The sequence below is a fragment of the Augochlora pura genome, chromosome 5 (genome assembly GCF_028453695.1).
Source record: "Augochlora pura isolate Apur16 chromosome 5, APUR_v2.2.1, whole genome shotgun sequence".
NCBI classification, from domain to species: domain Eukaryota; kingdom Metazoa; phylum Arthropoda; class Insecta; order Hymenoptera; family Halictidae; genus Augochlora; species Augochlora pura.
The window spans coordinates 18408878-18425256 of record NC_135776.1 but is presented as its reverse complement, the minus strand read 5'-3'; the positions used below and the strand labels follow the sequence as shown (position 1 = coordinate 18425256).

General features: G+C 34.9%; 1 protein-coding gene across 3 annotated transcripts in view; it reads left to right on the top strand.

Annotated features, from left to right (window-relative positions):
- The window catches only part of LOC144469767 (nucleolar protein 4-like), a 154095-nt gene that overhangs the window by 106040 nt on the left and 31676 nt on the right, over positions 1–16379 (top strand). For 2 of the 3 annotated variants that reach the window (XM_078180367.1, XM_078180366.1), the window contains exons 2-3: positions 335–389; positions 13044–13295. In XM_078180367.1, coding sequence (XP_078036493.1) covers positions 335–389; positions 13044–13295 — 307 coding nt within the window. The remainder of the gene's footprint in view (positions 1–334; positions 390–13043; positions 13296–16379) is intronic. The other variant, XM_078180368.1, reaches the window with a different exon arrangement.

Here is a 16379-nt window from a genome sequence, read left to right as displayed (position 1 = left end):
CATAGTACAGTACAGTATAGTATAGCATAGTATGGCATAGCATAATATAGCATATCATAGCATAGTATAGTATAGTATAGTATAGTTTTGTATCGTATAGTTAGTATAGCATAGCATAGCACTGCAGAATATAGTGTAATATAGTACAGTATAGTATCCTATAGTATAGTATGGCAGAGTATAGCGTAGCAGAATATAGCATAGTATAATATAATATCAACAACTGTCACAATCCTTATTTGGGAATTTTTACAAAATATAAAATATTAATTAAAAAATTAATATTAATATTGAATAGTAAAACAGACGCTAATTACACGTTTTCTTGTTGCAGGAAAATATCTCGACTCCCGAACCGGCCGACATATCGGAGGACGATCATTACCCGAGTAAGCAAAACGATCTGTTTTTTACCCACTTCCGTGTAGACCTTCTCTCGTATCATATTTTCGTCAGGGAAGATCGAACCTCACTTCCACGAGCATTACAATAATAATAGTAAAGAAAAGAAAAGGAAAAGAAAGTCAAATCGCGTTAACGCGGTTCAAAACTCACAACTCTTCGTTCGTTGACAACGTTTCTTTTGTTTTCGATTCCGCTAATATCGCCCATGTCTCTTTTGCATTAACAATTCTTGTACATCAATGCTCTCTTTCTGCTAACACGGGCTGATTAAAGATAGCTGATTAAGTATCGTAGAAGCAAACCAGGCTGCAATTTGAATAGGGTTCGTTTGTTTGTGATTTGATTTGTTGCAAAAGGTAAAGACAGTTTTTTTAGTTTTGTTTATGTATTATTCGAATTTAATGAAATATTACTGAAGTTTTAATTTAATATCTGTCATTGTTCTTTCTTTATATATTGAATTGTATTTATTATTAAATGAGTAAATTTGTAATATTACGATATCATAATTTAAATTTATAATTTATAATATTATATCTGTCATATCTAAACTTTGAAAACAAATAGTAATATAATAATGGTACATTGTAGATATTTTTATAATTTTATAATAATGTAGATGCTTTTATAATCTTATTAATTTTCAAATTACAGCTGGTACCGGATTAATTAAATAAAAGTTACAACTGCATTAATTTACTGAACAATTAGCTTCATAATAAAAGTCCTGTTAGCCGAGAATGATTCAAATATTGAGCGCCAGTGCACATTACGTCATTGTTAACTGTAGAACGACCCCCTCCGTAATAAAATGAGATCTTAATAATCAAATTATTATTTATTACTCGCAAAATATTATTTATTACTGTCAGACTATAACATACATACGGTAGCAGTTAAAAAAATAAGAGAAGTCCCAATATTACAATATTTATTTATCCATTCGCACAGAATTTAAAAAATACCATGAGGTGTCATAGAACCCTATGGGGTCGTTCTACGGTTAAATTTCCACCGCATTTACCGCTTGCTTCGACTTTGCTGAACTCTCCACGCACTTCGTCTCTCATATTGCAAGCTCATCCACGTACTCGTCATGAAAGCAATACTTATCTTTTTAAATAACGCGTGATTCAACGCCGGGATTCCTGGATCGATACTTTTCTCGCGCGCCATGAATCATTGAACGTTTGATAAGCAGACTCCGGATTTCGTGCTCTTACAGCGTTCACGATCATATTAGCCAAGATAAAACTCGTCGCGGCGAAGACACGTCGCTTTTTATTCGATCCGAACTGACACGAGTGTCTCAACTAGCTGTATATAGTATACTGTAATATAGTAAAAACGTCTGCGGTTGCGATTAATCCGCGAGCTTCGATCTACGCGGATAGAAAATAAGGAAATAAAAATACAAGATAAGAAAATAGAAATACAAAATAAGGAAATAAAAATACAAAATAGGAAAATAGAAATACAAAATGAGGAAATAAAAATTCAAAATAAGGAAATGAAAATACAAAATAAGAAAATAAGAATACAAAATAGGGAAATGAGAATACAAAATACAAAATAAAAATCGCAGAGTAATTTACGCGCGAATTAATTGCGAACGATATTGGAATGAAATGATTTATTAGGTCTACCCGAAAATTATGTTGAGGTTATGTCATTTTATTTGCGATATAGTAGGTATAGTTCTCAAAAATGATATTTATAAATCATCGTCATGCTGGCAACAGGGCATAAGTTACGATTGTATTAAATTATTATAATAGTACAATAAATATTAGGTGCATACGAAATTTATTATTCTCTTTCATTTTAACCCCTTAGGCACGACACGTCATTATAGTGCATTTCATGGATTTTCATGCTTTATTCAATTTAATCAATTGTATTATTAATTGTTGAACTAAGCGATTAAATTAATATATAAAAGCACTAATAACTATACCATACTATACTATACTATATATACTATATAGCTTAACTATACTATATATGCTATATAGTTTTACTAAGAAAAGTAATATCAAGAAAACTGGTAATTTAATTATGATCAAATTCAATTGCGAAAAATTCAGCCGTGCCCGAGGGGTTAAATAATAATATCGATAATAAAGCGATGGGAAGAAAATTGCGACCTTCATTGATCATTGTTCATAGCGCGTCTGTCTACATCGGACTGTTTCTACTCGCGACGAACGTAGACAGTAATGCGACATTGTCTTTTCCTAGACGTCTCGATTCCACTCGTTCATTTACATCCGATTAGCATGGGAAATAGCGCCGGTGACATTAGCACCGATCGAAGCTGCAGACGCATTGTTATCACAATGGCAGCGACTGAATCGCGATTTTGCAAAGTCGAGCTTCTTTTCTGCATTTTTTAATTAATCGGACACGCGGAATGACGACTCGGCGATCGGCTCTCCTCCATCTTGTGAAACGAAAGGCATCACGTTGTATTATGATCGGTAAATCATTTCATGAATCAGCGTCTAGCTGGTGATTTTGATTTTTGCACGAGGATAATGCCAAGCTATGTGCATAACTTAGAAATTTAAATTAGCGATGGTGTTAGTCATTTTAGTCTCGATTGAATGTATGAATACATCCTTTTCGATGGGAAATGTATGTTGTACGATGATTTATTCGGTATAGTGTCGTTTAGATTTTGTTAATGTTAATTTCGTTGGTGTTGGCGTTGGTTAGGATCGTTTTTGCATTTTACGATCGTTTAAATGATCTTTGGTCTATATGGAATATTTACAATATTTATATTATGTTATATTTGAGTAATATAATATATATAATATAATGTATATTGACTTCATTGTAATTCGAGGTAAAATAGACATTAAAGGTGCATTTTGTATTTTTATTCATATGCATATTATGTTGTTATAATATTATATTGTATTATACTATGTAATATATATAATACTATAATACGTATTATATTATATTATATTATATGATATATATATATATAAATAAAAATAAGGATGCAAAGTGCATCCTCAATATTTATTTTACATCAACAAACATCAATGAAGTCGATTTAATTATTACAAACAAGCTTATAATTATTCCGCGAAAAATTTTCGTAAAACAATTTACGACAATTTAATTTTAAACAATTATCGTAAACCATAATAACAATGATCTACATATCCAAAACATCAGATCGCACATACTATTTGAAAAATCACTAACAATCAACCAAAGTGTTTAAATAAACCACCATTATAACCCCTATCAAACGCTCCATTTTCCTCGAATGAAAAATCTAAGTCCACACTTGAACCCCTTGTCTGCCTGCATGTCTCCCATACACGACCGAGTAAACAAGCTATTGGCCCTAAATCGTCGAAGTTCATCGAGTTTATCATTTCCATTCGAACGCCGCTGTAAAAACCCAATTAAAACACACGTCGCTCCCCGACGTTCATTAACCGGCTGCTGGCGCGAACACACAGTCGAGATCGAAAATGGTGTCGCGGCCCGGCGGCGGCGGCGGCGCGCGTTCCAGTCGCCGTGCGCAATTTGGTTGTGTTCGTTGTCCTTTGGATGGGGTCAGGTCGCGGCCGTTTCGGGAATCTGACCCAAATCCAATGGCGGCGTCGTGTTTCTGCATTATTGAGCCGGCTGAATGATTTAGATGTCACGCCGCTCCCGTCGCCCGCCAACTTTATCCGGTTGCTAATAAATCTCCCTCTCTCTTGCTCCGTCTCTCTCTCTCTCTCTCTCTTGCTATGTCTTTCTTTTGCTTTATCTATTGAGCGGTCTCTCTTTTGCTCTGTTTATTGAGTTGTCTCACTTGTGCGCTGTCTATCGAGTTGTTTCCCGCGCCGTCTCTCTCTTTCTCTGTCTCTCGCGCCGTCTATTTTATAGCATAATGTAATATAATATAGTATAACATTCTATAAGACTGTTATTGCATAGCATAGTATAGTATACGTATATTATGGCATTGTGAAGCATAATATAATATGGTATAAGTATATTATAGTATTGTATAGCATAATACAGTATAGTATAGCATAGCGTAGTATAATAAATTATAGTATAGTTTAAATATGGTACAGTGTAACATGGTATAAATATATTATAGCATAGCACAGTACAGTACAGTATAGTACAGTATAGTATAGTATAGAATAGTATGGCAGAGCATAATATAGCATAGCATAATATAATATAGTATAGCATTGTATAAGAATGTTATAGCAGAGTATAGCACAGTACAGTATAGCACAGAATAGTATAGTATAGCATTATATAAATATGTTATAGCATAGTATAGTATAGTATATTATAGTATAATGTAATACAATACAATAATAATAATAATAATCTCCATTTTCTCTTCTCCATCTTTCTCTATCACCATCTCTCTCTCTCTCTCTCTCTCTCTCTCTCTCTCTCTCTCTCTCTCCATCTCTCTCTCTATCTCCATCTCTGTCTCCGTCTGCCCGGGTTCGTACCGCCGCGACCGAGTGCTCTTCCACGTGTCACCGCTAATTCTCCCGCTCGAGCGAGTCAACGCGGTCGGCAGCAACCGGAGGGAAATCTGGAGTGCGACGGGGACACTCGACCGATCCGCGCGCGGCCCCCGAGTTTTGCGTCACGATGATGGTGTGTGTTTGCGCGTGTATGTGTGTGTATATATCGATCAAGTCCGGGGGGGCCTAGCCGGCGCGACTTTGCCTCTCGGTCAGGTGTTGGTTTTCCTTGATTTCCGTCGTCGTCGTCGTCGTCGTCGTCGTCGATCCGTCGTGTCTCAGTCAGCCGTGACTTGCCGCCGCGGGAATCTAGGACAGACGTTTCATGAAGCCGCGCGCGCGCGCCGCGGTTCGAATTAACCCTTTCCCACGGACCGCGTACGCGAGACGAACGGTCCCGGTAAACATTACTGTTTTGCTCCTTGGCGACCGATCCCTTCGAGAGAGCGAGCGAGAGAGGGAGAGAGAGAGAGAGAGAGAGAGAGAGAGAGAGAGAGATAGAGAGAGAGATTGTAGCGGGACCGAGGTTCCGGCTTTTTAACCCTTTGCTATTTTAACCCTTTAATATGGAACCGATAAAATTGTTCTATCACCTTTCGAAATCATTTTTATACTGACTTTAATTACATATAAAACGTTATATTAACATATAATATATAATAATTACTTTAATTACATATAAAAATGTTAAAGCAGAGTATAGCATAGCATAGCACAGTACAGTATAGTACAGTATAGTATAGCATAGTATGGCATAGCATAATATAGCATAGCATAATATAATATAGTATAATATAATATAGTATAATATAGTTAACCCGTAACGATGCAATACCTTATTTACGTTAATTACATATAAAAAGAAATTCCTCAAAACGGAATAAAACTACCGCAACTCAGAAAAGAGATAAATAATAATAATAAACAATCCATGTAAGAACATTTCTCCAAAATGAAATTTTAATTAACAACAAAATAAAAAACTGCGACTGAGAAAATTTGAGATTTCTACTTCTTTGCCTTAGATATTAAAAATTAGCTAGGTTATGTTAGTTTTAACTTTTTTTAGTAAATGGGTTTAGAAGCCATAAACGCTGAATGTGAATTTCTGGAAACGCGCAGATGGCGTGGTAATTTGTGGATTATTCGTAGACGAGGTCCGCAAAGTGTCGACCTGGGGGCGCCATCCGCGTTACGAGTGACCGATGTATTTATTAACATGCACCGACACTTCAACCTCGTAATCTCGTTACCGCGGCCTCTTACATAAAAGAGCGAGGAGACGCGCACTCTCGCGCCTTCTGCGCAATGACGTTGCCGCGCGCGCGGTTTCCGAGAAGCCGCTGATTAATCAGCCGAGGATCTTCGCGCCGCCGACGCCGTCGCCGTCGCGTCCCCCTTCGAATTGATTCCGCGGCTTTTCGATCAGACGATTTCATTCTCTACGCGTACGCGTTCGCTCTTTCACGCTAATCGCGCAGCGTGAAACGTCCGATCAGCGCGACGACTTAACCCTTTGCACTCCGAATTTTATTTCAATTTCGTTACCGGCAACTCTCAGTATATATTATATATATTTTATTTGATATTTATTTTAACTATAAAAATTGTTTAAAATAAAAATTATTTTAACTATGAAAATTCGCGATTTTGCAAACAATCTCCAATTGCAAAATAACGAAAATTAGTTGTTTATATATTACAGAAAATAATTGATTTTTCTGCTTTTAATTCTAGACGAATTAAATTCTAATTTTTATCGAACAGAGATAGTTTCAATAAAGAACTGATTTCAGCTTCGGTTGCATAATAATGCGAACGTAAACAAAAGCAAAGTAAAAGCGTAGTATTCGGAATAATTGCGTATAGAAGATTTTTATTAAAAGCTTAAACGCTTGAGATATTTTAGGAAGCAAAAGAAAATTAGAAATTTGTTATATGTCATCTTCCAAAAATTTTACTGAAAAATGTATGATTTGTTAACAAGTTACGTTGTTTTAAAATAGACCATATCATTTCTGATTTGATTCTCATGATTCGATTTATCGTTGATTGAATCCCGAGTGATCTTCCATTGTTACACAATATACAGGGTGTCCCAAATTTTAATGTTCAAACTTTGTCAATGCATTCTATAGCACAAACTAAGAAAAAAATGTTATCTAAATATAGTTTGTTATAACTTCTTAATAAAGCTCTATATGACAGTCAGTCCCATAAGTATTCATACCCTCATTGCTCATAAGAGCAGTTATATATTTATATATAAATTATTGCAAGTAAAATTTTGCAATCAACTTTCTATTATTAATAAACACATTTATATTTCCAGAACATTTTTTTCTCATTTTGTGCCACTGAATACACAGACAAAGTTTTAACATTAAAAACTAGAACACCCTGTATATTCGAGTCTGTCGCGAGTTTCGCAGCGATGGTACAGTCGGTGCTGCCGCATCGAAGGGTTCGAATGTCCTCCATCGTGGCGAAACGGTGCGCGCGATACGTGCCGGCTAAACTGATTTCTTCGTTAAGGCTCGGCCCGCGCCACGATTTTTCCTAGCAGGAAAAAACAAGAGGGTCTTTACTCGCACTAGACGAAACGAGATCGATGATATCGAGTGCGTGCACAATGGGGATGAGGGGGGGTTGCTCGTACCCATTGGGCATGAGGTTTTAATTGACACTCGGCGAACTTGCTGTCGCACTTGGTGCGCCATGTTTACCACGCCCCTGCGGCCGCTTCATTTATGCAACACTTTCCGCCTCCATTTTTATCGCTGAAGAAATAGTATTTTACTGGAGAAGAAAATTCTGCGCTCGTTTTTTGGAACTTTTCGGGTGCAGCGATGATCTATAGTCTGTTATTCTAAAATATTTCTTCAGCGTTTCCATTTTACATAACCTTTAACCCTTTGCACTCGAAGCCATTTTTACTGAAAATATGAAATCATTTTTCTGGTTGATAATATTTCTATTCTATTTAACGAAATAAACTTTCATGCATATCAAATTGATTCTTGCGACTCGTATCAATGGTTCCACTTTTAACAATTTTTTAAACTTACGCTTTGTTAGCATGAAAATTATTTTAGAAGGTGATTGAACAATTTTAGTGGTGCCTCAGAGTCACCATTCGAGTGCAAAGGGTTAATATAAAATATAATTTGGTACATTCTGTGAACGTAGCTCACTTTTGTGACTCGTGCAACAGTTGACATCTCTTAACAATTTATTGAACATATGTCAATTTTAAAAATATTATTTTAAAAATACTAATTTAGAAATATTATATGTTATGATATATTTGATAATAAAGTAGATATATTACATTTACTTGTGTTTAATAAATTAAATATATTATATTTACTTAGGTTTAATAAATTAAATAGATTTAATAATAATATATCATAATCAACAATATTATTTTAAAACGTAGCATGGTAATGTTTAGAGGCACCTTAGACAGCAAAGGGTTAAAATCGTATCGCACCACGAACTTCCATAAAATAAATCCTAAATAAAAGAAGCAATTATTAATTAACATATCTATAGATACATTAGTCGATAGATCGAACAAGGATTGTTAAACAGTCTCGCCAATAAATTCACAAAATTCGTGATAAATTCACAAAATTCGCAATAAATTCGCAAAATTCTTTCGCAGCAATAAATCATTAGAATAGTTTTCCCCTTCCACCCGATAGAGAACGGAACGTAACGTGATCGAATGTCACAGAAATTATAGAGTTTGTCTCACCGCGGGTGACGACAAAACGAAACGCGACACCGCGAAATAGCCGGCGTATAATTGCCGGCCGAGTTTTCGCGTATCTTTATTCATGTGTCTGACTTTGAATACTGAATTCCCTTGTTACCAGTGATTAAGTGATTCTTGCCGCTGATAGCTCGTCACCGCCGCCGCGTAGCCGTATAGCCGGGGCTAAGAATCAATTAGCGCGCGCGGCGGTTTATCAGGGAATCTGTTACACGCGTTTCAATTACAGGTTTCGTCGATTGCTCGACACTTATATATATATATATATGTATATATGTTAGCCGCGAGACGCCGGGTTTATTCGGCCGGAGGAGAAACGAATGCGGCGGTAATTAGCGAAATTAACCCTTCGCGACCGAGCGACGGCTACGAGACGACGCCGAAAATTGCTATAGCATTTCGCGAAGTAATTGCTATAGTGTCGGGCTTCTTTGTATTTATTTATTGTTATTTAGTTGCGTTTTTATTTTTTTCGAACATTATTTATATTTATAGATTTATAAATTTATATATTTGTAAATGTATAGATTTATAAATTGTATTGATTTATAATAATTTATATAAATTGTATAGATTTATAATAATTTATATAGATTTATATAAATTGTATAGATTTATAATAATTTGTATAGATTTATATAAATTGTATAGATTTATATAAATTGTATAGATTTATATAAATTGTATAGATTTATATAAATTGTATAGATTTATATAAATTGTATAGATTTATAATAATTTATATAAATTGTATAGATTTATAATAATTTATATAAATTGTATAGATTCATAATAATTTATATAAATTATATAGATTTATAATAATTTATACAGATTTATATAAATTGTATAAATTCATAAATATATAAATTTATAGATTAATAGATTTACAGAATTCTTTAAATAACAAATATTCTACTCGCAAATAATCTCAATATCATTCTCGTAAATCGCAATGAATAATATAAAATAAAAATACCAAACCCCAGAAAACACGTTCAAAATATAATTAAAATAGCTTCGAGTGCAAAGGGTTAATCTAGCACGTGGGTACAGTAAGATTGTTGGACCGCGATTTTTAGCGGAACGATTTAGTATAGCGTCGCATTTCCCGTGGAAACCGGCCCGAGAAGCCGAGACGGCGCTATGCCAATGAATTTCGATAGTTGGACCTGTTGCGTCGCCGAATGCGGAACCGTTCGAAGACGGGACCCGACCGACCGTGTTCTCATCGATCGAACGGCGGTGACAGTCGCGGAGATAAGATAGTTCCGAACGAGCCGCGCGATTCCGCTCCGATTTACCGGGCTACTTTTCAGCTGCGGATATTGTTGCAATTACTTGCTCGCCGATATTCTTGTTCGCGGCGCTGCCTCTCGCTGTATTTGAAATGATACTACGTTTCCTTTTGCATTCGTTTTCTTCGTTATCTTTTCGCATCTTCGACGCGTTTGTTTTATTTTAATAGAATTCAGATAGAAGCAATTTTTATTTAATTTTTGATTAATTTATGATTTTGTAGCATTTTTATTGTTGCGAATTTTAATCGCATTGTTTTTCATGAGAATGATAATAATATCGGATTTTATTTTAGGAACAATTATTTCTCGTTGTTTTATTTATTTTAGGTTATATTTTTGAATTTTAACTTAACGTTGTTGTATATTCGATATGAATTTGGGATTTGATAAATAATAATAGATTCGCAATAAGTAACTATGTACTTTTTTATTTTTATATTACAAAAATTCCATTCGACTTGCAATTATATGAATTGAATTTTATTTCAGGACCAATTATTAGTTAACTATTTCTTTTCGGTTATATTTTTAAAATTGAACTTAATGTTATACTACATTAAATATGAATTCACGAGACAAATAACAACAAATTCGCAATAACTAACGATAGTTTTTCATATTTTTATGTTACAAAAATTTACGTTGTATTAAATTAAGAATTTAAATTAAAAATAGCATTGCACGTTCAATTACTAGACTAAGCTTCCTTTTAGAATTTTGCAAAGACAATTTCCTGTCCGCGTTATATTTTGCAACGAACTTAGCGAGCGAGCTTATTGTAGCAGCATAAATCATAATCATATAATAATCATCAACAATAAAATTACCAAAATATGAAGTACGAGAACAGCGACTATTATTGACAAACTGATCTCGCACGTTCACCTTAGAACAAAAACAGATCTCGCCTCATAAATTATAAAATTGACGATCAACATCGCGGCGATCTTTTATTCGATATGCTCTAAAACGCAGCCTCATTTAATTCGCTTGGAACGCGTGCACGCGACTCGAATTCGACGGAAATGAAATTCCCAATGATCTGACCCCCGGCTATACTCGTTCGCTTATCATTATCACACAGCAAAACCATCGTCGTCGCGAATCGCCGCGAAATAATAATCTTAACTCTCGGCAAGCGATGTTTCGATCATTTTCAGACAGAAAAGAAAAAGAACCCCGTACGATACTCGGACAGTCGATCACTCCACACTTCACTCATCTCACACTGTCGTGACCACCCCATAGAACGCTCGAATTCCAGGTGTCTCCTTTGCTTCACATCCCCGCATTAACCCCTTGCCGTGCCATTTACTTTAGAATTACTATAATTAGAATTTTGTTCTAATTTCTTCGAAGAAAAAAGGGATTTTATATTTATTGTGCGCTTACGTCTAGTTGAATGTTTAAACATTGCTAACGAGAGAATAATATTTAATTCCTGCTTGAAGGAACGGATGAACATTTGTAGTTAATATATTGTTGTTATAAATTTCCATGGCGAGGACAACTCGTTAAAGTACGGCAAGGGGTTAAACAATAAACCTACCAAGTCGAAATGAAAAATTCCACAGTTTTTATTATAAAATTTTTTAGGTTATAGAGACTTTTATACAGGATATTATTAAATGAATATCATGGTGGATGCATAAATAATAATACAAATAGCAGAGAATATAAATAAATTCAGTCTTGTCATTCTTTGTGTCCATCCAGTCTTCACACAATTCGGACATTTTTATTTTTCCTGAACAGTAGGGCCATTTTGTTGCAATATAAATTACCGGGTTTCAAAGAGGACACTTTCAGCTTTAAATTAAGCTAAGTTGCATAAAAATTGTCCCACGTGAGGCCGAGTTATAGTTAATCTAGGTGGCCGCTTTGGATTATCATTAACCCTAAAATCTCACAATTCGGCCATTTTTATTTTTCCTGAACAGCTCGGCCATTTTGTTGCAATATAAATTACCAGGTTTCAAAGAGGACACTTTCAGCTTTAATTTAAGCTAAGTTGCATAAAAATTGTCCCACGTGAGGCCGAGTTATAGTCAATCTAAGCGGCCCGCTTTGGATTATCATTAAATTAACCCTTTGCGCTCCGTTGTATCAGGGGACTTCGTAATTCTAGTATATGACTAAACATTATTAGCGATTTGCAACTATTTCTCGATGTCTACAAATTCATATAACTCGAATATTATTATAATAACCCTCTTAGTGCCGAGCAAAAGAGTCCCGTACATCCGAGCGAAATGTACAAAACTCGTTTGATATAGTTTGATAAGGTTTCGGAAAGAAATTGCAAGAATTTTGTAAAATTTAATAATTACCAAATTCAAAAGGGGGGGGGAGGGGAGAAATAAGAAATGAAATTCTTCTTTAATAAATTTAATAAGAAAACAATATTTTTTCAAGAGTAGCCAACAACGATATATCTTCGACGCTAAGAGGGATAATATTATATATACATACACAAACTGTATACAAATATAACGTATACTATATTATAATATAAATGTCCATAAGCGCTGATGGGTAACATCCATGATGGCGCGGAGTGCAAAGGGTTAATAAAAATGCCTCGAAAATCACCGTGGCTGTTACAATAAACATCCTGTACATAGCGGGCTAGAATTTCGATTATTTCTAACTGAACAAATTGATACAACATTTAAAAATTTCATACAACATTTTGTAAAGAACGTAGATGGGTTAGTTATCATCTCGACGTCATATTTCCCGACAGCAAGTGACATCTCTCGCACCCTGTATATATAATTGTGTATCTTAGCTCGCGGCCATCTTGAATTTCGTAAAAACGTCCCTCGAAACGACAATAGAAGATTAGAATTTCAAAATCGCGGTAGATCCCCTGGCACCACCACCATAAATCACCAAACCACCGTAGCTCCACCGAAGCTCGGTAAAAGCTCTCTTTATCTCTCTCTCTCTCTGCTCTCTCCCCCCCCCCCCCCTCCATTAATCGGCACCATCCAACAACCGTGTTAATCATGCCCTGAGACCAATTGGCACTTTTAATTTCGGCAGGCGCGCTCATGAAAGACGCGGATAAGCTGAAGCTGATGCTGCTCGCGTGGAATTATAATCTTCAACAGCAGGCTCAGGCTCAGGCTCAGGCCCAGGCTCAGGCCCAGGCCCAGGTACAGGCGCAGGCCGCCAACGCGGCCCTCTCGCCAAATAACTCCTCGACAACCACGGCCACCACCGTTGGCACACCTGTCACCAGTCAATCGGCCATTTCCACGGCAAACAACACCATTAACAACTCCACACTTACAGGTAACGCCTTATTTCATCGACACGCGTCAACCGATACCGAAATCCGAGACGCTTTATTCGGAACGTTTTCTCCGACTCTCCGTCCGTCTGTCGATCTCGCACGGGCTTTTCTTAACGGTCTCGCAAACGAAACGCGACGCTACGGGGGTCTCCGCTCTCGCGACGCTCTCTTCGGTTATTTTCGGCCAAAAGTCAGGGTTTTGATCTCAGTTTTTCCGAAACTATGGAACTATGTTGTTGTAATTGTTGGAACTATGTTGTTGCGATTATCTTAATTGTGTTGCTATGATTGTTTTAATTATGTTGCTGTGATTATTTTAATTATGCTGTTATAATTATTGAAATTATACTATTACAATTATTATAATTATGCTATTATAATTATTGCAATTATACTATCATAATTATTGAAATTATACTATTATAATTATTGTAATTATACTACCATAATTATACTCTACAACTATGTTATTTAGGGCTATGTTAGGGTTCTTAATAATGGATCTCTTACCTAACAATTCGAAATTCAAAATGGCGGCTTCGATCGACGATATATAGCAGCATGGAAGACGAGTTTTGTTTTCTCGACGCTGATCTTTCAATGATTAAAGTGAATATATTTGCGTTATTTTGTTTTAGTAGCTAAATAATTACAGATTATTTAGTAATAATTTATCTATGATTTATTTGAATCTGCAGGCATAATCTTGACATAACCTCGACGCTGATCTTTAGTTGGTGACGATCGATGATTAAAGCGAATATTTTTGCGTTTGTTTTTGTTTTTGCAGCTAATTACATATTATTTAGTAATAATTTCTTTATGGTTTGTTCAAAAATCTGCAGACGGAAGACTAAAATTAACCTAGTTATGAAAATATTACGTAGAATTGAAGGTTGTACTTCAAATTTACCTGATATTGTTGTTCTGAATTGTTTATACTTTTATATGGAATATAATGAGGATTGGGAAAATTTTATGGCTCACGCGAATCTAAATGACTGCTTAACCCTTTATGGTATTATTAAATCAAGGCAAATAGTCAAAGTCTCATTATTTTGATTAATTCGTTAACTGATCTGTAGAATATAGAATTTAAACATTTATCAGATAAATAATCATGGATACGTGTTCGGTTTATTTTATTTATCGATACTAAGTATCACTAATCAAATTATTTATTTATTTATTTACGGAATGCATCGGTTTGACACACTCCTAATGTTTCGATTTACGATGCTGAAATTACAGAGATAGATTTATAAGAAATTTATTCAATAAACTTGTTCCGTTAGAGATACACTCGCCGACAAAAGTCAGAGAACGTGTTACACAGATGCATATCCTCGAGCGCAGCAAACTTTCTCAATAAAAAATAAAAAAGTTAATATTTTGTATTTTTATCTTATAATAGTTTAATTTTCTATTTATATTTTATAACAGTTTAATTTTTGTATTTTTATTTCAATTGTTTGACAACTGTTTATTTCAACCGATAATTATTTTTTATTTTGATTATTCTTTCATATGCAATATTGCAATATAAATAACGTGTTATATGCTTCATTATAATATTTAAAGTTAATTCAATAAAACATATATTTATTAAAATATCAAATTTTACTTAAAATATCGAATTTCATTTAATATTATTTAATTTTACTTAAAATATCAAACTTTATCCACTATTACTCAATTTAACTTAATTTCACTTAAATATGAACTATACGTAAAATTCCCAAGAGAATATTACGATTGAAATCGCTAAAAATCTGAAAATACAAAGCAAGAACATCTGCTACCATCCCCCCCATAAATCTCACCAATTATCAAATATTCTCCAATAAAACATCGATTCCGGCGAAGCGTCATTAAATCGTCCGATCGCGGGACCAGCACGGCGGCGGCGGCGGCGACGGCGGACGCGCATGAACGCGGAGACTTCAATGCTCAACTTTCGCGTCCTTCCCCGACGACGAGTGAATTGCAGGTTTCGCGGGGCCAAGGTGTACCGGGTATTTAGCTCGCGCGCGAGTTTTGTCGTCGCGCTCGAAGTGACTAATGGACTGTCGGCTCTCCGTGACGCGGACCGCGGCGTAGGAAATTCAGAGTACGCCTTCTTTGGCCCGAGGTACCCGTGGAGAGAACCGAATCGGTGACGCGCGCTGCGAGCTGCGTTCGTTTGACGGTGTTAATCGCCGGCCGATTAACAGGACGACCATCCGCGCGTCACGCGAATGTTCCTCGCAACCGATCGCTCTTACGTGTTAGGCGATTCACTATGGTTTTTATCATTTTATCATTTAATTTCCTATTTTACGTAGATCGTCGATATTTGAACTCTTTTAGTCGGATTTTTGCGTTTAGTTGTTTATTGTGCTTAGAAATTTTATTTTATTTATTGTGTTTAGAAATGCTATTTGTTCTATTTTTAAATTGTTCTATTTTTGTTCTAATGTTACTTGATTGTTATTCTATTTAAAAATGCTATTTGTTCTATTTAAAAATTGTTCCATTTTTGTTCTATTGTTACTTGATTGTTATTCTATTTAAAAATGCTATTTGTTCTTTTTGAAAATTGTTCTAGTTTTGTTTTATTATTATTCGATTCTTATTCTGTTTAATAATGCTATTTGTTCTATTTAAAAATTGTTCTGTTGTTCAATTATTATTCGATTGTTATTCTATTTAAAAATTTTATTTGTTCTATTTAAAAACTGTTCCATTTTTAATAGAATAAATTTTATTGTTATTCGATTGTTATTCGATGTAAAAATGCTATTTGTTCTGTTTAAAAATTGTCCCGCTTTTTAATTATTATTCGATATTTATTCTGTTGAAAAATTCTATTTATTCCACTTAAAAAATTGCTCTATTATTATTCTATTATTATTCCACTTAAAAATTCTATTTATTCTACTATTATTTTCTAAAAGAAAATTACCTGCATTAAAATGATATCTGACCAATCAAAGATATAATTTTTGAAACAACACATACTATACCACCCGTGCTACAGCTTCACGACAAACGGGAGACGACGGTGCACCGACTGTACCATCTAAAACTAATAGAACCTGCGA